General features: G+C 36.2%; 2 protein-coding genes across 2 annotated transcripts in view; one reads left to right on the top strand and one right to left on the bottom strand.

Annotated features, from left to right (window-relative positions):
- Positions 1–6,163, bottom strand: part of marchf5 (membrane-associated ring finger (C3HC4) 5) — a 21,530-nt gene extending 15,367 nt beyond the window's left edge. Inside the window, exon 1 of the mRNA XM_016456512.1 lies at positions 5,820–6,163. Coding sequence (XP_016311998.1) covers positions 5,820–5,863 — 44 coding nt within the window. The 5' untranslated portion in view covers positions 5,864–6,163. The remainder of the gene's footprint in view (positions 1–5,819) is intronic.
- A 103-nt stretch (positions 6,164–6,266) lies between these two features.
- Positions 6,267–21,220, top strand: part of LOC107665552 (cytoplasmic polyadenylation element-binding protein 3-like) — a gene marked incomplete at its 3' end in the record, with an annotated part of 20,989 nt that continues 6,035 nt past the window's right edge. Inside the window, exons 1-4 of the mRNA XM_016456475.1 lie at positions 6,267–6,345; positions 9,176–9,492; positions 9,727–10,110; positions 15,918–16,071. Coding sequence (XP_016311961.1) covers positions 6,306–6,345; positions 9,176–9,492; positions 9,727–10,110; positions 15,918–16,071 — 895 coding nt within the window. The remainder of the gene's footprint in view (positions 6,346–9,175; positions 9,493–9,726; positions 10,111–15,917; positions 16,072–21,220) is intronic.

The raw sequence follows: 21,220 nt of genomic DNA, 5'->3' as shown, positions 1-21,220 counted from the left end.
GGCGCTTTTCCACTGCATGGTACGACTCGGCTCGGCACGGCTCAGTACGGCACGGCTCGGTTTGCGTTTCCACTGTAGTTTAGTACCGCTTTAGAGTGGACGGGATTATTCTCATGTTGTTATAGTTGTGCCACTGCGACTCTGTTGATGAATTACAGTTTAAGTCACTTCCGTGTTGGCTTCACAAGAGAGAGCGGGAGGTTGCCGCTTGGCCGTACCATGCAGTGGAAAAGCGCCAAAAGTGTTACATTGACAAAATCTCCTGCATGTTCTCATTGCTACACAGGTCAGACTGCATTTAAAGAGGCATTAAAATCTCGGTACAATGAGTTTATTCATTCGGCTGTGGTCACGTGACTGTGGGAACCTGAATGATCTTCCAACCAACAGTCAGTGAGTGAAAGTAGTTGTCGAGCATCAGAGGAACCGCTGAGATCCCAGACGTTTCTATTATACTGACACAAATAGAGCTGCCACGATTAGGACATATTGTCTGGCAATAAAGCGACATAAATAACTGCTATTAGCCATTGAATTGCATTTTTATTCATATCATACCAGTTAATATAATGATAAATATAAACCTTAAACAATAATGTATTCATACTGAACATGGAAGCAAGCATTTTCCTGATTGCCTAAATAATGCAATATATATATAATATTTTAAATGAAAAGTAATATTTTAAAAAATGAAAAGTACTTTTAAATATTAAAATATTTGCGTGAATTATTAAAAAAAAGAAATTATTATTAATAATATTATTAATACCAGTAATGATAATAATCCGTTTTTAATGTGGAACTTAATGGACCTTATCACAAATAAAGTGTATTATCATTATTAAGTTACTCTCACCAAAGTGTTATTGCGGTCACCAAATTTAAAACTAAAAACATTAAAATTCATACTTGAAATAAAATAAGTTAAAGTTTTTTTATTTTATTTCAGTTAACATTTATTTCAGCTAGTTACTGGCTAGTTTTCTCATTTCTTTTAGTTTAACTTGAAGTACTAAAATAACTCAAACTTAAACTGAAATAAAAATGTATAAGAACTATATTTAAAAAAAAAATAAATAAACTAATTGAAATTACAAAAACCTGTAACAAAATCTAAAAAAGTTACAAAAATTACAATGAAAATTAAAAAAAAAAAAAAAATATATATATGAAAGTATATCAATGCTACTAAAAAAACAACTGCTGCTCAAAGTTTGTCTCTATCCCTCAGTACTAACTCTGTTCACCTGCCTAGATTGTGACTAGTTTACAGTTGGTGCACCGGTCGAGCACCAGCTACATTACAGTTCATGTAACTTCAGTCACTGTTTTCCAGTAACGCCAGTCATCTTGAACTTGTGGTCTATATTTGTTCTTGAGGAGGGGTCAGATATGGCCCACTCTCACTCTCTCCCCTGTGGTAAGAGTCACAAGACCCATCCACAAGATCACGTTTCACCAGCAAATGTATAAAGCCAGGGGGAACACAAATTCACAGACCACATAGAATTACCAGCATTTCTAAAAAATCTAGGACTATACGTCTGTTTTAGTGCAACAATAAGTCACATTTTGACTGAACAGCTATAGTTACTTAAAACTACATTTATATTTGAAATCCTGAAAGCCATTTCCTGTTAAAAAAAGCGACTATTCCAGGAGCGCTGCTAACAATCACTGCAGAAGCCACGTGGCATTGCCATCAGTTTTGCACAAGCATTTTCTTCAGAAAACGTTAAAATCTAGTGGAATATTAGCAATTTATGAAAGCCAGTTTCCACAATGGAATATTTTTTCTTGCAATTTTGAGATTACATCTCAAAATTCAGACGTAATTGTAAATTCTAAACTCAGAATTGCGAGAAAAAATCAGCACCAATAGCCTTTGTGTGCCGACATAGAGCGCTCGCGGCTAGGGATGTTCATTTTAACCGGTTAACCGACCATAAGAATTTTTGACCGATTAATACACAGTTAAACGGTTTAAAAAGTAATTTATAAATTTTTTTCAGTAATTTATCAAAATATTTAAAAAGGTTTGCTGCATGGTTAAAATACGCTACGAGTACATAAAAACATTTCTAGAATTTCTAGAAAAGATCATTTCTTTTTTTAGAAAAAAAAAACGAAACTACTCCTTTTAGTCATAAAAATAATCGGAATTGTAAAAGGTTTGCTTTTATTTGTGTACATTCACAATATATATATATACATACATACAGCCTTGCTTTATTATGTTTTTCTCCGCTCGCAGAAGCTTGATGTGATATGAAGACCATGTGAATCCTCATTTTCTGTTGTTTGCTGCTTTTTGCACATGTAAAATGAATCCCCGGGAAACAAATGTTAGTATTTTTAACGGTTCACAGACACTTATCCTTTCTAATTTAATTCAATTCTAATGTAAAATAATCTTGTTGGTTAACAGTTAATAATCGGTTAATGAGTGTCGGTTAGGAAAAATAACCGAAATGAACATCCCTACTCGCGGCGACTCGAGTTTGAATCCCGTCTCATGGTCTTTTGCCGATCCCACCCCCTCTCTATCCACCCAATTCTTTCCTGTCAACTCTATACTGTTCTGTCCAAATAAAAGCATAAACAAGCCCATAAATAAATATTTAAAAAAAGTGAGAAAAATAGCCGCAATTACCTTTTTTCAGAGAAAAAAGCCAGAATTGTGAGACAAATAGTCGCAGTTACCTTTTTACCTTTTTTTTATTTCAAGGCAGAAAAAAAACTGGATTGTGAGATGTAAACTTGGAATTCAGAGACAAAACTCAGAATTACGAGATGTAAACTCCAAATTCTGAGGGGGAAAAAAGTCCAAAAAGCAAGATATAAACTCAGAATCGTCAGAATTGTGTTTATATCTCACAGTTCTGACTTTTTCCCAGACTTGCGAGAAACAAAGTCTGAATTGTACGATAAAAAGTCGTACAATTGCCTTTTTTTCCATGATAGCAATTAGCATAGGCAACATGCAATACTGCATTTTATTGACTTTCAGAACACCAAAGGTCCAAATGATGGTGGATTATTTCCAGACACTTTTCAAACATGACTCAGACACACATTTGTTTTATCCATGATGATGTGGAACTGGAAACACATCAAAGCTGGATGGGAAAAACAATAAGGCAGAGAAAGTGAGGTTTAAAAACAGCCAAAATAAACGGAGCTGGCTTTCTGAATACCGACGAGAACAAAAGAGGGTGATAGAGTGTCTGCCACGTAAAGGTCAGACAGGATTTAAGCATGACCCCGTCTTTTCAAGCGACGAAGAGCTGCATTGCAGAGAGAGCAGCTGCGGGTGGCAGGCCTCGATAAGGCCGTGTGTTGATAGAGCTGCGCGCTGGCGTATGGCTATCTGCTTCCACGCGGACCTGTGAAGGTTGTTGCCTCAGTGACAGACATTAGAGAAGGATGCAGGATCCATTTGAGAGAGATGAGAGCTTTCACCATGACAACTGACACAGATATGTCTGCAAACCGCCTAATGTGCCAATAAACCAGTTTACCAACACCAGCTAGTCCAGTACTTTCCTCTCAACACCTATTTCCTTTGATGTAAACACAAGTATGAGACGAAAACAAGTTCAAATTTACTACCGTTCAAAAGACTGGGGTCGGTGAGATTTTTTCAATGTTTTTAAAAGAAGTCTCTTAGCAAAACTGCATTTATTAGATCAAAAACACAGCCAAAACAGCAATATTGTGAAATATTATTGCAATTTAAAATAACTGTTTTGTATTTGAATATATTTTAAAATGAAATTCATTTCTGTGATGCAAAGCTGAATTTTCAGCATCATTCCTCCAGTCTTCAGTGTCACTTGATCCTTCAGGAATAATTCTATGTTGATTTGCTGCTCAAGAAACATTTTTATTCATATAAATGTTGAAAACAGCTGGACTGCTTCATATTTTTGTGGAAACCGTGCTATATTTCTATTCAAGGTTATTTGATTAAGGACATCATAAATCAAAAGAACAGCAGAAATGGTCTGTGTCTTTACAGTCACTTTTGATCAATGTACTAAATCGCTGCTAAATAAAAATATTAATGTCTTATTAAAACTGTGAACAGTAGTGTATCTTACATTTATAACATTATATAAAATATTATATTTTATTTACAATATTTATGCAATATTTTGCAGGTAAAACACTAGTTATTAAAATGTGATTGAATGACATTTGAATTTTTCTCAAGAAAATGCATGATTTTTTTATTACATATTTTTTAGGATTCTTAAAGAACAGCATTTATTTAAGTAGAAATCTTGTAAAAAAAAAAGTTACTGTCGTTTTAGATTAATTTAATACTTCCTTGCTGAATAAAAGTATTAATTTCTTTCCAAAAAAAAAAACCCTTTTAAATGTATATATACTAACATGTGAAAGTTTAGCGGTCTTTTATTGGACTGGAAGGACAGATCTGCTCAATTGTGTCCCATCAGCAGGCCAGTGCAGTCTAGTTTATTTTGCAAGTGCTGACCCTCTGGCAAACAGGACAGCCTGCGTGGAAAAACATGGACAAGGTCAGGACACCAAACAGCTCGACCCCACGCAGTGACCCAATGAATAATTACTGAAATGAGAACTTGTCCATGTCATTTACCAAAAAATGCTCCTATATATAGAAAATCTGCAATTACATGGAATATTCAATAGTGCTTATTTATGACCCCTGAGGGTCAACCTGAAAAAACTGACCACAACAACAGTGTCATTCTAAACGTCTCCAGGACACACTGTCCTTTTTGCTGGGTTCATTAAAAGTAAAAGCTCATAATACTTAAGACCAACATCACGCAAGTCATGTGGCAAAAGTTTTACCATGAACCTTTCCCAAATCATCCGCTGACCTGAGCAGGTGTGCAAGTCAGATCAAACAGGCAATCAAGCCTCTTATGACTTAAGCTGTTTTACTAAAGGAATATTCTGGGGTCAATACGAGTTAAGCTGTCATAGTGTTGATTAACACAAGAAATAATTTCAATTTGTTACACAGTTTGTAAAACAAACAAAAATGGTAATGTAACGAACATATTATGAAGTCTTAAAACTGACTGTTTTTTAACTCCTGTATTGACCATGTATACTTGATGAAGCCAGTAACATATGCACTCACGCGACGCATGCTAAGATAACTAAAAATGCTTAGGAATCAGGAATTACATTTATTACTCATAACCAGAAGTTATCCCACTCCTAAAAGGACAATTATCAACTTCACAGCTCAAATAATAAACATTTCTATAAGTAGGAATTAATAAATAATTAATTATAATAAACCAATATTAAAAATAATAATAATAATAATAATAACTCGTTACGCGTATTAATAATATCAATACTGCATATTCTGTTGTTGACGTCTAATGGTTGTCAGTTCTGCACATCGGTTTCCAGACACAAATCAGTGTGTTATCATAATGATCTTTAAAAAAGCATCATATGACCCCTTTAAAAAAATAGATGGATCTTTAGAACAGGAGCTGTTAAACATAAACGACCTTAAAGATCTAAAATGTATATAATCAAAAGAGCAAGACTGAATCAAAACTAAATTAAAGGCCAAATGAAGGTCACGCCCCCTCGCCATAGACGTCACATCATGTAAGTAACAGACTTAGCATCTCTATGTAAGAGCAGACACGCTCTGAACCTGCAAACAATCACTCATTAGCTACTCTATTGTTCTTTAAGAATATTTCTAACTATATAAAAGCCCACAAATGTCTCTTTACTGACAGGTTGATATGTAGCTGACATTAGCCGTTTGTTTACATTGCATTTCTTTCACTCACCTGTCCACAATCTGCTGCATCACAACCGCTCCCTCTTCTGCCATATTTACATGAGTCCGCACACTCAATTAATGACTGAAAACTAAATTATGGCAATATTTAAATATTTCAATAATAGAGATTTAATCGTCAGGCCGCAGGGAATCTTAACGCTGTGCTAAACGCATATGAGCGTCTTACTGTCATTAAACAACGGCTGAAATCTGATTATAAACCACTGAGATTGATTATTATAAACCGATCTATTAATGAATATTCATAAATGTCAGTAATTCCAGAAACACGCAGCGACTCCATTGACTGCGCGTGAGAAAACGCGAGAGGACGCAACAACGCGCTTGTGCGAGCATTAACCTGACTCTCGCGAGAGCACAGATGCACTATGGGACGTGTAGTCTTCATGTCATGTAGCCACAAATATAAAAATTTATGTTCTAGCAGAGGCAGGCAGCCTAGAGCAAGAGGGACTACGCCTGCTGGAGCAACATGAAGATACATATTTGGCTCCAGAATACCTCGTACTGTGGTAAGGAGAGACAACATATTTCAGTACAATTTATAAATGATTAGAATGCAGATTTTATTTAACATGGCATAGCATCCAGGAAATAGTAATAGCATGAGTGAGGGCTTCATTCATTTCCCTTTTCATATGGCATATGGTTAGGTAATTATGTGGTGTTTGCTTATTGCTGATGTGTTATGATTTTGATCATTTCTTTTGTTCATTTTTCTTTTATTGAGTTCATTGATACATATGAGACTTGAAGTGACAAGCATCTTCTGCTATTCTCTGTAAAATTAACTCTACTATTCTTCTATAGGAAAATGCCCCAAATTTGACCCACATTGGTCAATTTCAATCACTTTTAGCATTTTATAATATTTTCTGTATTTTATATTAACTTATTTATTAGTATTAGTCAATGAATAGATATCTTAGAGCTATAATTTAAGTTAATTATTTCATAAATGAATTTCCATTATGACAGGAGCAGTGAATATGGAGCCATGTAGCAGATTTGCATATTTATTTTGATATTATCTTGATATTTGATATAGTACAATTGTTTACCAATTAGCCTATATGCCTAAGTCATGTGAATGCTTTAAACTTTATTCTTTCATCAGTTAAAGGTCATTTTGTTGTGCATTTAAACATTGTCACTGCGACTAAACCTGGCTTAATATTGGGTTATAAAATGGATAGGTCTTGTCCTAGCTTCTTATTGTTCAGTGCAGCGTTTTAACATGTTAAAATCCACAATATATCACCATCTATGACCTGTTCATCATATGACTGCACACCTCCTATATCATAGTTTTGTTGCATATCAAAGTTCTGTTATGTCAGGTAATATTTCTTCTATCATAAGGGTGCTATACTTTGCTAAATAAAATCATATTTTATTTAAAAATTGTGTCTTTAATATTTTAATATTTAGTAGTCTACCTAATTTAAATACCAAACCATCTGGACCCGATTATATATTGGGACTGTCACTGTATGCTAAAGGGTTAAACTGTGATTTGCATGTTATATTATAAGCTTTACAACGCGTCATATAGTGCGTTTGATGGCTGTATTGACCGAAAAACTACAATTCCCACAATCCCTCAGTGCATCAGCCATGCGCCGCAGTCAATCAGCTGTTGAGGCGACTGCAGAAGGGCAGCTCATCTGTCATATCAAAACCCAGGCGAGACAAACAGAAATAGCCTTATTTACAGAATACCAAAAGGTGAACGATAAGGTAAAGTCTGATTCATGTACAGCGGGGAAAAAAAAAAGAAAGCAAGAGAAAAAAAGTCAACCCATCAGATGCATGTTATGTGTGTTTAATAATAGCTACTCTGAGTTGTGTGCAGCGGATTAAAGTGTTGGATTTGATTTCTTTCCCTTTCCAATAACCCGGTGCATTTTAGAAATGCATTATAATATACATGCATGTGATGTGCCGGTATACAGCAATATTATTTACTGTCTTTTAGATGGTCAACGCGTGCTCTGAAGTGATGAGTTCTATAATGACCTTGAATATGCAGCTCTAATGCAGCAAAACGAGGATTAACGGACGGAATATTTGGCAGAAACGCTCTTCATCTTGTTACGATCGTCTATTCTGATTAAAATTTGATTAAAAGTTGAGTTCATAAATCCATCAGGCTCGCTGAAACTGTCGCATTCTCGGCCTGTTTTTCATGGGAATATATTTGGCATCGTAGAAACCCTCAAGAGGTATGTAGAAATTGATGTAGCCTACTTTTTTTGCATATGGTTCAAATATCTTTTCGCTCGATCTTTTTTGCATAAGACTTAACCATTCACAAAATTGGTAAACAATATATGAGACATCATTCCTAAAGGCTGCAAAATAGAGATGTGTCTCGGATATGTCTCGATATTAAGTGGCTAAAAGCCATGAAGTGGAACAAATAAAAAGCTTTAGGGATTTCTGTTGCGTAGATGTTTTGTGCAGCATTGCTGGGTGTAACCCAAGATCCTGCAGCAAATATAACCTAGTTGCTGAGCTGTGCCACGGTCTGTTGTACACCATCCAAGTCCAAATGTCTGAACATATGGTTTACAAACTTGAGCTTAGAACTGTACATGTTCTTTCTTACTAGATAGCTAGATATGTACTTTACTGATTGTATGAATACACAAAATAAATAAGATGCACAATAATTTGCACAACATATATTACAATAAATTGATACATTTGTACGAATAAACATGTAGACATCATAAATACACAACAAACTATCGTTTGACACGATACCAACGCACAAAAGTTATTGCACATTAGGGATGAAGTCACCTGAAATATCAGCATGTATTCTGTAATGCACTGAACCAGAAAAATTATTATTAATTATTAGCTGTAAAACTACAAGAAACTTTTTGCACGTTTGTATTTAGCTAAGTAGCTGTCATTCGTCCAAATTCAATGTCGCGAAGTCTTACGATGACTGGAAACAAATGACTGTACACGCTTAAAAGTAAACCTCTTTTCCTCATTTATTTATGCGTGTTTTAACCTCGCTGAAGGACGCAGCTGTATTTATTGACGTATGCAAATTGAGGGGCGGGGCTTGTGAGGAGAAAAAAACAGGAACAAGAATCAGTTTCTCATTTCTGTCTGGAGTTCCGGTGAGAGAAAAACGAGACGTGGCGAAAATTGGTGAATATCGGTGACCTCCGAGCTTTTCTCTCCTTTATTCGTGTTGCGAGGGGGGTATAACCGGAGTTGAGACAGATCCTGATAGCTACATGGCTGATCAGGGGCTCATTAATAATAAAAACCCCAGCCCCGATCGCTGTGATCAATAATAACTGATCATCTGTGTTTCAGCTCAAAACATGCAGGATGATTTACTGATGGACAAAAGCAAAGCTCAGCCTCACCAGCACCAAGAGCCGTCAAATACAGAGCCTCCATCCACCCCGACCCCCTCCGAGCCTCCGGTCCTGGACGAGCAGAACCACGTCGGTCACAACGAGCGGATCGCCATGGAGTCTCCGGTGTTACCGGGTTTGGGTTTCTCTCAGGATTCCTCTCTGTCGCCGTCGTTCGGCAGCACTTGGTCCACCAACGCCGTAGACGAAGGCTTTTTCCAAGGGATTCCGTCGGTAAACGGGACGATGCTTTTTCAAAACTTTCCCCATCACATCAACCCGGCTTTCGGAGGCGAGCCTCCGGTCCTGGACGAGCAGAACCACGTCGGTCACAACGAGCGGATCGCCATGGAGTCTCCGGTGTTACCGGGTTTGGGTTTCTCTCAGGATTCCTCTCTGTCGCCGTCGTTCGGCAGCACTTGGTCCACCAACGCCGTAGACGAAGGCTTTTTCCAAGGGATTCCGTCGGTAAACGGGACGATGCTTTTTCAAAACTTTCCCCATCACGTTAACCCGGTGTTCGGAGGTAATTTTTCCCCGCAGATGAGAAGGTCTCCGCTGAGTGTGAACCAGAGGAACCCCTACAGCCACCAGACGCTCATCAATAAAGTGTCCGCGTCGTCCGCTTCTTCGTCCGCCTGGAATAACCATCAGAACGCGGTGTGGAGCTCCGCGGCGAACCCCTGGAGCGGCAGAGACCCGCGGAGAGCGCTCGGGCTCGGCGTCCCGTCTCCGCTCAACCCCATCTCCCCGACGAAGAAGCCCTTCCCGAGCAATGTCATCGCGCCCCCGAAATACCAGAGACCAGGAGCCCTGCAGAAACCCTGGATGATCTCAGAGCCTCCGGAGCCCTTCAGAACCGACAACAGCAACAACATGCTGCCATTTCAGGTGAGATTAGTCAGTAGCCTGTATAAAACATTGTTTATAGCCTACATAAAAGTCAGAAACATGTAGAATTAGGAATAACATTTATTTATTTATTTTTTATATAGCCTATAATTGTTATAGAAATGTGTGAATATAGTGAGGTTAATGCATCAAAGCACCCATCAAATACAGACATCTGTATTTATACTGTATCATAATGCACTCTAAAAAATGCTGGGTTGTTTCAACCCAACTTTGGGTCAAATATGGACTAACCCAACCGTTGGGGTAAATTTTTACATTCAATTTTTAACCCAAAAGTTGGGTTAGTCCATATTTGACCCAAAGTAACCCAACGGTTGGGTTAGTCCATATTTGACCCAAAGTTGGGTTGAAACAACCCAGCATTTTTTAGAGTGTGGTCAAAGAGTGTGGTCATAAAACATTTATAGACATAATTTATCATAAAACGTAATTTATAGACATGCTACATTAAAATAATACATTAAAACATTATACATAATAAAATGTAATACATTGTATATACATAAAACTCAGAAACATAGAATTAGGAATAACATTTTTATTGATATTTTTATTTATTTTTTTATATAGCCTATAATTGTTATAGAAATGTGTGAATATAGTGAGGTTAGTGCATCAAAGCATCCATAAAATACAGACATCTGTATTTAAACATAATGTATCATAATGGTCATAAAACATTTATAGACATAATTTATCATAAAACGTAATTTATAGACATGCTACATTAAAATAATACATTAAAAACAGTTATACATAATAAAACGTAATACATTGTATATACATAAAACTCAGAAACATAGAATTAGGAATAACATTTTTATTGATATTGTTATTAATTTTTTTATATAGCCTATAATTGTTATAGAAATTTGTGAATATAGTGATAATAATCCATCAAAGTATTAATAAAATACAGACATTTGTATTTATACATAATGTATCATATTGGTCATAAAACAATTTATACACGTAATTTATCATAAAACAATTTATAGACGTTACATTATAATAATACATCAAAAACAGTTCTAATATATTCAAAATAAAACGTAATTTTCACATGAATGTCGTTTTATTTTTTTTATTTTTATGTATTGAAGGATATGACTGTGTGACCAAATTTCTACAGATGACACTCAAAACTTTATATATACATATAATTCAGAGATACTGTACATATTATTATGATATCTGTTATGTATTTCTCTATATTGAAGGATATGACTGTGTGAACAAATTTCTACAGATGAGACTCAAAATTGTATATACTTATAATTCACAGAAATACCTATTATTCTGATATCTCTAGTTGTTTTGAATTATTTTCCAGCTGTTTCTATAAATTTCATTGTAAGGTGGAAGGGTTCAAATTCCCATCAGAGGCTCTCCTGCATCTCCTTTGGGGGCGTTTAAAGGGAACACCACTCGAATCTGATTGGTGCTTGTTGGGTGAGGGGGCGGGGCGGGGCCTGGGCCTGCTCTGGCTGTCATGAACTGTAACATTATTGCATACTGTTGACACAGTGATATTCTCAGATAGAGGACACTGATATTTTTGTTTCAACAAAGCAAATTTCTTAATTCTTAAGATTGTGGAAGCATTATCGGATTCTGCTGTATTTGATAGAATGTTTTTTACATAATTGGCCAGAATCATTATGCTTATGAATTTTTAATTTTATTTTACTTTTAATTTTTTTATTTTTTTTGATGAGTCATGCACACAGATAAAGAGTTTATTTAAATTGCACTTTGTTAATGTTAATGAAACTAAGTGAACTGAAAAAACGGAAGCATTATCGGATTCTGCTGTATTTGATAGAATGTTTTTTACATAATTGGCCAGAATCATTATGCTTATGAATTTTTAATTTTATTTTACTTTTAATTTTTTTATTTTTTTGATGAGTCATGCACACAGATAAAGAGTTTATTTAAATTGCACTTTGTTAATGTTAATGAAACTAAGTGAACTGAAAAAAAAAATCTAATTTTAAGTTTGTAACAAAAATACTGAGCATGAGAAGCAATTAAAAGAGTAAAAATTTTATTTGCATTTATTTTTAGAATGCAGCTTTTGCCTATGAAAGGCTTGATTTTGTCTCACTAAAACTGGCTTTGAGCATGTGAGGTTCATCTTAAATTTCTGATTTCAAAAATATTAGTGTAAATTTTGTGTATTGATTTGTTTGGATGTACACCTTGGTGTTCTTAATTAAATTGCAACACAAATATGACCATTCCACTCAACCTCGGGCATTGAAAAACACATATTAGCTGACCACTAATGTTTTTCACATGAAAAGTGTTATTTTAAGTCTGATATCTTGCACTTTTGCCCACAATGCTGTCAGTTTCCCGATATTGTAGATCAGTTTTGTCATCATTACGTGAACGTCTGCGATGCATACAATACCCTCATTAAAAACAAACCAAGAGCTTTTCCATTAAAGTTAATGCAAAGTAAATAAAGCGCACTAAAAAATATAACCAATAAACTTATCTAAAGTATTTGACAGACCACAGTTTTAGGAACATATGTAGTTTTTAGTTTAGTTGGTATAAAATATAAGGTATGCAAACAGACTGCCACAATACAAGATGTGGCATGTGTGTGTGCTGTTTAATGCTGAAATATGTGTGGCTCGTGTCTGATAGTGACTGAAGTGAAGAGCTCAGTGTTTTGATTGCTCATGATTTTCACAAAGTGGGCAGATTTTTATCTGGAACCTGAGAGGGGAAATATCGCTTTTTGAATGCTCAGCCAGTTGCGTGACAATGGGCTCGATGTGCAAACAATGTGCTTCCCTCGGTTGGCCTCTGCTCACTGCCATATTCATCGTAAATGTGACGTTACGTGACATTGTTTACAAGCCGTTATATTGACGTCTTTGCGCGGCTGAAACACAGATTGAACGATTACATGAGACAGGATACAGATTGTAAAGTTGTACTCTTTCTTTTAACTTGCCTTTGGATGTTTAGTCATGTTTATTTTGTGCTGAAATTGGTATTAATGTGAAGGAGATGATCAGTTCACGTGCGCCACGCGCTGCTGCGTCTGTTGAACTGAGGCACTACAGCGATCTGTCACTTCACATTAAACAGCGCCAAAACAACATTTATTGTTTGAATGCTGCAATACATTGTTTGAATACTGCAATACAATGGACAGAATTTGAAATCTGAGACTTTGTTTCATATTAAAAGTACCAAAGCACAATGCTTATTGCGATATATTGAATGGGAAGTGCCCTTCCATGTTCCGTCCATTAACTGAAAACAGGCTAGACTAATCGATTCTTGGGATTTAAGAATCGATATCGATTCGTAAAAATGAGAATAGATTATAACTGAGATATCGATTTTTTTTTTTACCCAGCCCTAGTAGAAGGGCATAGAAACAATATAATAAAAATACAATAAATATTAGAAAATGAGCAATAAGAGACAATAAAAATAATAAGAAACAATACATCTCAACAACTGGAAACAGTACACAATACAAGAAGTACCTAAAGTGAGTACTTTTGAGGAAGGATATATATATATATATATATATATGGATATATATATATATATATATATATTACTGCTGGGCAACGATTAAAATGTTTAATCACGATTAATCGCATGATTGTCTGCGATTAATCGCGTTATGCACAAATTCAATAATGCATTCAAAAGTAGTGTATTGTGCACTTTTTTTCATTTAAAAGTGCTGCTATATGAACAAAAGTGCAATAACATTTGGTTTGCAAACACTTTAAACAAATAAGGTGCTTTTTTACGGTAGTATTCCTTTTACATAGTAGCAGTTAAAATATTTCTTGTAAATCTCAACTTATAACATTAATGTAATCAAATTAAATATAAAACCAAAGCTATTTGCCACTGCCAGGGAATTAACGTTTTTATAGAAAAATATTTTATAGTTTGTTATAGAAAAACAAGGTATGCTCAGAGTCCAGAGCCTCCATCATAACATTATAACAGGAACCTTAGAGACCTGCACTATCCTAACGCAGCAGAGTGCGGCGTGGGACAACACTTGATGGGCGAGTGCGGGTGCGGGAGTGTAGACACTCGTTTGTGCGGGATGCGGGAGAATAAGAGTGTACTCACACTAGGCAATATTATCTGTGCCCTAGCGCGTTTGACCTCCAAAGCCCAGTTCGTTTGAATAGTGTGATCGCTCCATGCCGCGCACAGGCGTGGTTCGTTTAGCCGAAGCTCAAAATAATAAACCACAAAGTTAACAAAACGATGCTCTCCACTGTGCTGAGTGAGAGCGCTTCTCTTCTGTCTTCACGTGCTATCAGAAACTTACTATTTCCCACATATGAAGTCGTGATTAAGAGCACGTTGCATTCTTTTCTGTTAAAAATAACAGCGGACAGTGGTTTGTGAATGTTGATGCTTAGCCTAAATAATTTGATCGGGAGCATTCATGTGAGCGCTGCTGCAGTCTTAGGCCCACCCAAAATGCTCACATTGGTTGAGACACGTACTCATCCCAAGCCAGTACTGATCAACATCCCACCCCTCCTGTGACTTGTCTGTATGTGTATTCAGAGCCAGTGAGCAACGGACTTTCATAAAAATAAAAAAACGTTAATGCGCGATAAAATAATTGTCGGTATTAATCAATTAAAGGTGGGGTAAGCGATTTCTGCTAGCCAATGTTGACATTTGAAATCACCAAAACAAACACGCCCCTACCCCAAAGGGGTCTCGCCCCTATTTTGACAGCTCCACCCCACACATACGTACGCAACCCAGGCAACGATTAGTTCTATGAAACAAAGCAAAACCAATGTTACACCGTATCTACACCGGACGCGAGTGGCGCGGCGCTGTTGCTGCGTTCTATTCATGACATATTGACACAAATTTCAAATGATTTTCAACGGTCGCTTTGTCGCGTCCAATATACTAGACAGACTTTAGCAGGCCTTCATTCCGCTCCTTGAGTTCTCTCCAGCGCTGGAACGCTGATCCGATATTTACACGGGTCCTACTTCTTGCCTTATTGCCTTAAGCCTTCCGCAGACGTTTTCCTCTTTTGTTTTTTATCCGCCATCTTTCTTTCGCCCGGCTCGGCTAATGTCTGTCATGTGCACTGAACGCTCTCTCCTCCACATCATGAGTAGACACGCCCCTTACTGCTGATTGGCTACAAGTTTGTTTTGCTAGTCAGCCCGAATCAGTTTTCTAAAGCGTTTTTGAAAAATCACTTACCCCACCTTTAATGTGTTAACGCGATAATAACACGTTAACTTGCCAAGCCCTTATTTTAGCTTTATTTCAGTTAACAAAAATGATTTTTTTATAGTTTTAGTTGACAATAACAACACTGTCATGGACTGGATTTGAATTGTTGAATTGTTTTACACCAGCCTGTTTTTATTTTTATTTTTTGGTGGTATAGTTGATTTCAGATTTACCCACCCATAAATGACGTGTAAAAACAAAAACTGTGGTTGTTCACTTTACATATAAGTCAGGCAGTTTCTTATTGTCTATTTGGGTGGTTCCCGGTCAAAATAAGCTACAGAGGTTTAGAATGTTGCTGTTCAACACTTGAATATGTTCATAAAATTGCTACTGAACAGTGAAAACATGTAGAAGACATTCAAAACCATTTCTGGCATCCAGTTTGTGGGAGTCTGAACTTGGCCCTAACCTCGGGACTGATGCTAATTTGAAAGACTGCGAAATGGTGGTGGAGTGACTCATCTTTAACTTCTGACCTTTGACCCAGTCCTTCTGTCTTTCAGGAAAGGAATCGCCCCTTTGACCCATTCAACTTGCACACTTTGGAGAATTCCTTAATGGACATGATTGGGACAAACCATGACAAAGGTAAACATCACCCTGCTGCTGGCCCACCAATGACTATCGCTGATATTATATGGAGGAATCATTTTGCAGGTTAGGACTATTTATACATCCATGCTTCTTTTGACCTCAGAATTGTCAAAACACTTGGCTTCAATTATGGTTATTTGTTTGTTTTGGTGTATTTTTCTGCCACTATATTTTAATTTGTGCTTTTAAGAATTGTTATTTATTAATAATTGTTGCAAAATATTGCGTAAATATTTTAAATAATATAATACACACTACTGTTCAAAAGCCTGAGGTCATAAATGTTTTTTTTAAAGAAGTACTTTTGTTGAGCAAGCATGCATTAAATTGATCAAACTGACAGTAAATACATTTACAATTATTTCTTTTTCGAATAAATGCTAAAATATTTAGCAGCACAACTGTTTTCAACATTGATAATAATAATAAATATATATATTTTTTATTATTTAAGTATCAAATCAGCATATTAGAATGATTTTTTTTAAGGATCATGTGACACTGAGGACTAGAGTAATGATGCTGAAAATTCAGCGTTGCATCACAGGAATACATTAAATTAAACTATATTCAAACAGAAAACAGTTATTTTAAATTGTAATAATATTTCTTAATATTACTGTATTTTTGATCAAACAAATGAAGCCTTGGTGAGCATAAGAGACTTCTTTCAAAAATCGTTAAAAACCCCACACAGTACAGTAGTGTAAATTATATAAATGCAGCTGTCTACTGTATATACAGAAATGTTTGTAAAATGTATTTGTTTGTATTTTAGGGTTTTCACATTTATTCTTCCAGAATTTTGATCGGTACCGTATTCAGTGATTCTGTACAGACCATTTGCTGAAGGGAAAGTTTAGTAGTTGTGGGAAATTTTCTCATGTGATGATGTTTTAAGATCACACTAGAGTCTCATGGGATATCATGAGAGATGGCTTTCCTCTTGTAGACAATGGAAACGTGTAAAACAGGAGTAGAGGGAAATTGTTTTTATGTGCTAGCCTGGATGCATGGAGAGCCACATCAGGGGCCCCGTCTCAGGTGTGGAACTGTTTTTCCAGATCTGGGTGAGAGAAGAGCTGTGAAGAGCTGCATTGTGGGAATAGATTGTGGGTCAAATGTGTCTGTGAGAATGAATTTGGCAGTTATAGGATCTGAATACTTGAGTGAGCGCCCCTAGAATAAAGCAGAAAATCCTGACAATCTGGCAAAACTGCTCACCTCGAGCAGATGTCAGTGAAGTAGACTATGAACAGAAAAAAGACGCAAACTATTTGCATCAAACCCATCTTTCTTGGAACTTCTAAAGTCCTTTCCAAAGGATTCCATTTAAATTTCCAAAGGAACCTGTTCCTATCTTACATCTGCATGAATAGTGCTTGTGCTTCTCGTGTGTGTGTTTGGGAAATGCGGTGAGTCACTGCAGTTTTGGCATCTGCTTGTCATGACATTAATGTTGTTGTTGATAAGGTTACAAGAGGTCATTAGTAGATCAATGATCTGTAAAACACACTCATTACTCCAAATCAGTTGTTTTTCTGGAATGACATGGAAATTGTGATCATCTTTTTTCCCTATTGTGATGTATGTTCAAGTGAAACAACTTCTAAAAGAATATATAGGGCAGAAGTTGATTGTGTCCATTGGGAATTGTTTGGATTGTTGTCATTTGCTAATTGCTGCAATCTTATCATATGAACACAAACTAACAGCAAGTCAAAATTTCATCACCCGTTTTATCTATTGATAGTATATCAGATGCCCTCATTTCACATGTGAGGGTGTTTAAAAATAAGTCTTAAAGGCACAGCAGCAAAAAAAAAAAAAAGTGATAAAATGGTCATGAAAAACTAATTCATCACTATTTTTGGCACAAAAAGTAAGTTGATTTAGAATACATAAAGAACATAGAAGAATTATGGTATGGCTCCTTTAAAGGAATTGAATAATTTGCCCAAAAATTAAAATTCTGTCATCATTTTCATCCGCCCTAATATTGTTTCAAACCTGAATGACTGTCTTCTGTGGAAATCACAAATGAAGGAATTTTGAAGAACAAACAACATTGGACCCCACTGACTTTCACTGTATGGACAATAAAGGGTATTTTTTAAACATCTTTTGTTTTTTACAGAAGAAGGAAAGTCATACAGGTAAGTGTGATGGCACTTGAATTTTTGGCCGAACTAACCATTTTAGTTTGCTCTCTGTCTGAAGTGGATGATTTTCTTGGTTTTGCTCCAGATTCAAATGGTCTTCTGAGGTGTTTTGAGCCTGTTCACACTTCTGAATCCACATTAATCCAATTGAATTTGGAGGAAAAATTGTGTTTTGAAATGCAGAACAGAATAATCTGCATCCGAGCACAGTCTCATTCGCTTTCTGAGGTCCCAACATTGACATTAACACTCACACACGATCACAAAGATGCCTTTGTGCAAGCACACGGACACAGATTTCTTTTGGCCATCTCAAATAATCTGTCTTGTGTAACTGTGACCAAAGGCTTGAACCAAATCGGTTGTTTCCTACACGTCATAGGTTTTGACTGTGGTGACAGTCACAGCTTGGCAGTCTGATTTCATTATGCTCAATAACTCAGCCATAATGATCAGACTGAGCTAGCTGATGAGAGGAATATATTTGAGGATACTGTTTCTTCACATCTGCACAAACTGGTTCCTCTCATTACAGTTAGAACTAGGAAACGCTTGACAGGGTGACCTGTAATCTGGGTCGCTGAGGTCCGCTGGGTTCAGGCAGAGCTCAGTTTGACCCTGTAGGCCAAAGTTGAGACGGTAGCTAAAGATCATGATGCAAGATGTTTGTCAAGCCTAGGCTGGTGTGACTTTGAACGTTGACATTGATGAAAGTGTCTCAGGGTTCAACTCGTCCCGTATCGAAGGCCCAGGATAATATGTACAAAGAGCGTAAGCCAAAATGTCTCGTTTTTCCAACTGTCACTCTTATTTGAGATCGTGTGTTCGGACAATAAAAGATCAGCCTTCATGCTGAAGGTTTTTCAGTTTGCTTAAATAATTAGTATTGTTTAGTGATATAACTGCATAATTTTGATAAATTTGTATTCAACAGGGCTGTCAATTAAGACAATCTATTTATTTTTAGGAAAGAAAACTAAGCAGCATTTGTAGTTATATTGAACTTTTCAAAGTCAAATAAAATAAATGCCTTAAAAGCGTTTAAAAAATAACATGAAGCTAGGTCTCATTTGTTAACATTAGTTAATGCATTAACTAATATGAACTAACAATAAGCAATATGTTTTACAGAATTTATCAACTTTTGATAATGTTAGTTTAATGAAAATGTTCGCACTCATGTTAGTTCACAGTGTACATTTATTAGCGAACAGATATAATTTAGTTAGTTAAAAATGTTGAGATTAACAGTAACTGAGATTAATACATGCTGTTGAAGTAATTGTCCATTGTTATTGTTCATATTAACTAATGTTAACTAATGAAACCTAATTGTAAATTGTTACCAACATATTCAATTGACTAGATTTAAAGGGATAGTTCACCCAAAATTGAAAATGAAATCATTTATTCACCCGTCATTCCAAAACCATATGACATACAACAAAAAAGAAGACATTTTGAAGAATGTTTCAGCTGTTCATACAATAAATATCAAAGGTGACCAAAATGATATTAAACTCCACTGACTTTCATTGTATGGACAACAAAAACACCACACGTTAAAAATCATATGGGTGAGTAAATGATGCCAGAATGTTCATTTTTGGGTGAACTATCTCTTTAACTGTTTGTCAGTTCTCAGTGCACCACATTTCACGGTAGGGTCTTTTCTATTAATAGTTTAACATTGTTTGTCTTTCCTTAAAGGCGCCCTGTTAGGGTGGTCGTGTGAAGCTCAAGGTGTGTGAATGTTGATGTGAGTGTTGCACAATTTCAAGGACATTACAGTCTCAGTCGGATTTTCCACAGCAAAAGCTTGTTCTGACGGCTCTTAAAGCCAATTTCATGGGACTTTGAAATTGTCAGGATTTAATAATGTTGTCCATTAGAGTTCTTCATTCAAAATGCAATATAGTTTAATACCAGGGATATGTAAATCAATGCAGCTCCGTGTGCAAATTGTTAGATTTTTCCCATTTTCAATGGTCAAAAATCAAATGTAGGTCACTTTGCCTACAGCAGATTATTGTATTTAAAGAGGAATGATGTTGAAACTCAAAATGTATTTGAATCACTAATGAAAGAAATTTGCCATTTAAATTTCTGAGTTTTAATATAATATAATTCTTAATTCACATTGCAGTTTACCTATTTTCAGAACAGTTCTGAAATGAAATTGACCAAATTTTAGATTTCATGATGCATTGCATCATAACGGTACTAAAACCATTGTCAGATCCAATATTTTTCTTATTAGGTTTATAGGTGCAGTAGGAGATCTTGGAAAATGCTAACTTTAGCCTGCAAACATTAAAGGTGCAGTAGGAGATCTTGGAAAATGCTAGCTTTAGCCTGATAGCACTGAGAGCGAACGTCCCACCCTCCCTGCAATCGCCGTCCAAAGCCACGCCCCCTGAATGCATATACGCTCACAGGACAGAATACCAGAGACAACATTACTACAATAGGCTACATCAGCGGTTCCCAATTCCAGTCAGGAGTAAATAGTATTTATTTACAGAGGTATATTATGTCACACTTCACACTTCTCTAGTAAGTTTCGTCTGTGTGTGAAGAAGCTGCGCAACGCAAATCCGTGAATGAATGTTCCGAAGTAAACTTCAACGGATTTCCCCCGCTCAGGGAGTAGGGAGCAATGAACACTGTGTAGGGATCACATCGATCGGAACACAGTTCATGCACGTAGCTCACTTCTAATGAGCTGGTTATCTGAATCGGGTGTGTTAACTAAGCGAGACATGCAAAACACTGTGTCAAATACATCATGTGTCATTCACCGGTGAGAAAACTTTAAAAGTACTACAATACCAGGAAGGAAGATCGGGTTGTTGATGCTTGTCTGCCATTCTCTCTCTGTCTGCACAGTGTGCGTAACGCGCTGATGACGTATTATGTCTGCGCAAACCGGGTGCTCAGAGGTATGCTAATACATATGTTGACAGGCAGGTAGAAAAGCCAATTAAAACACTCGGACCGAGCGTTTTGATTGGACGAACATCTTCCCCAGAATATATAAATACAGATAA

The sequence above is a fragment of the Sinocyclocheilus anshuiensis genome, unplaced genomic scaffold (assembly GCF_001515605.1).
Source record: "Sinocyclocheilus anshuiensis isolate Anshui unplaced genomic scaffold, SAMN03320099.WGS_v1.1 scaffold407, whole genome shotgun sequence".
Lineage (NCBI taxonomy): Eukaryota > Metazoa > Chordata > Actinopteri > Cypriniformes > Cyprinidae > Sinocyclocheilus > Sinocyclocheilus anshuiensis.
The sequence above is the reverse complement of the archived record's forward strand: the minus strand, read 5'-3'. Positions and strand labels throughout refer to the sequence as shown.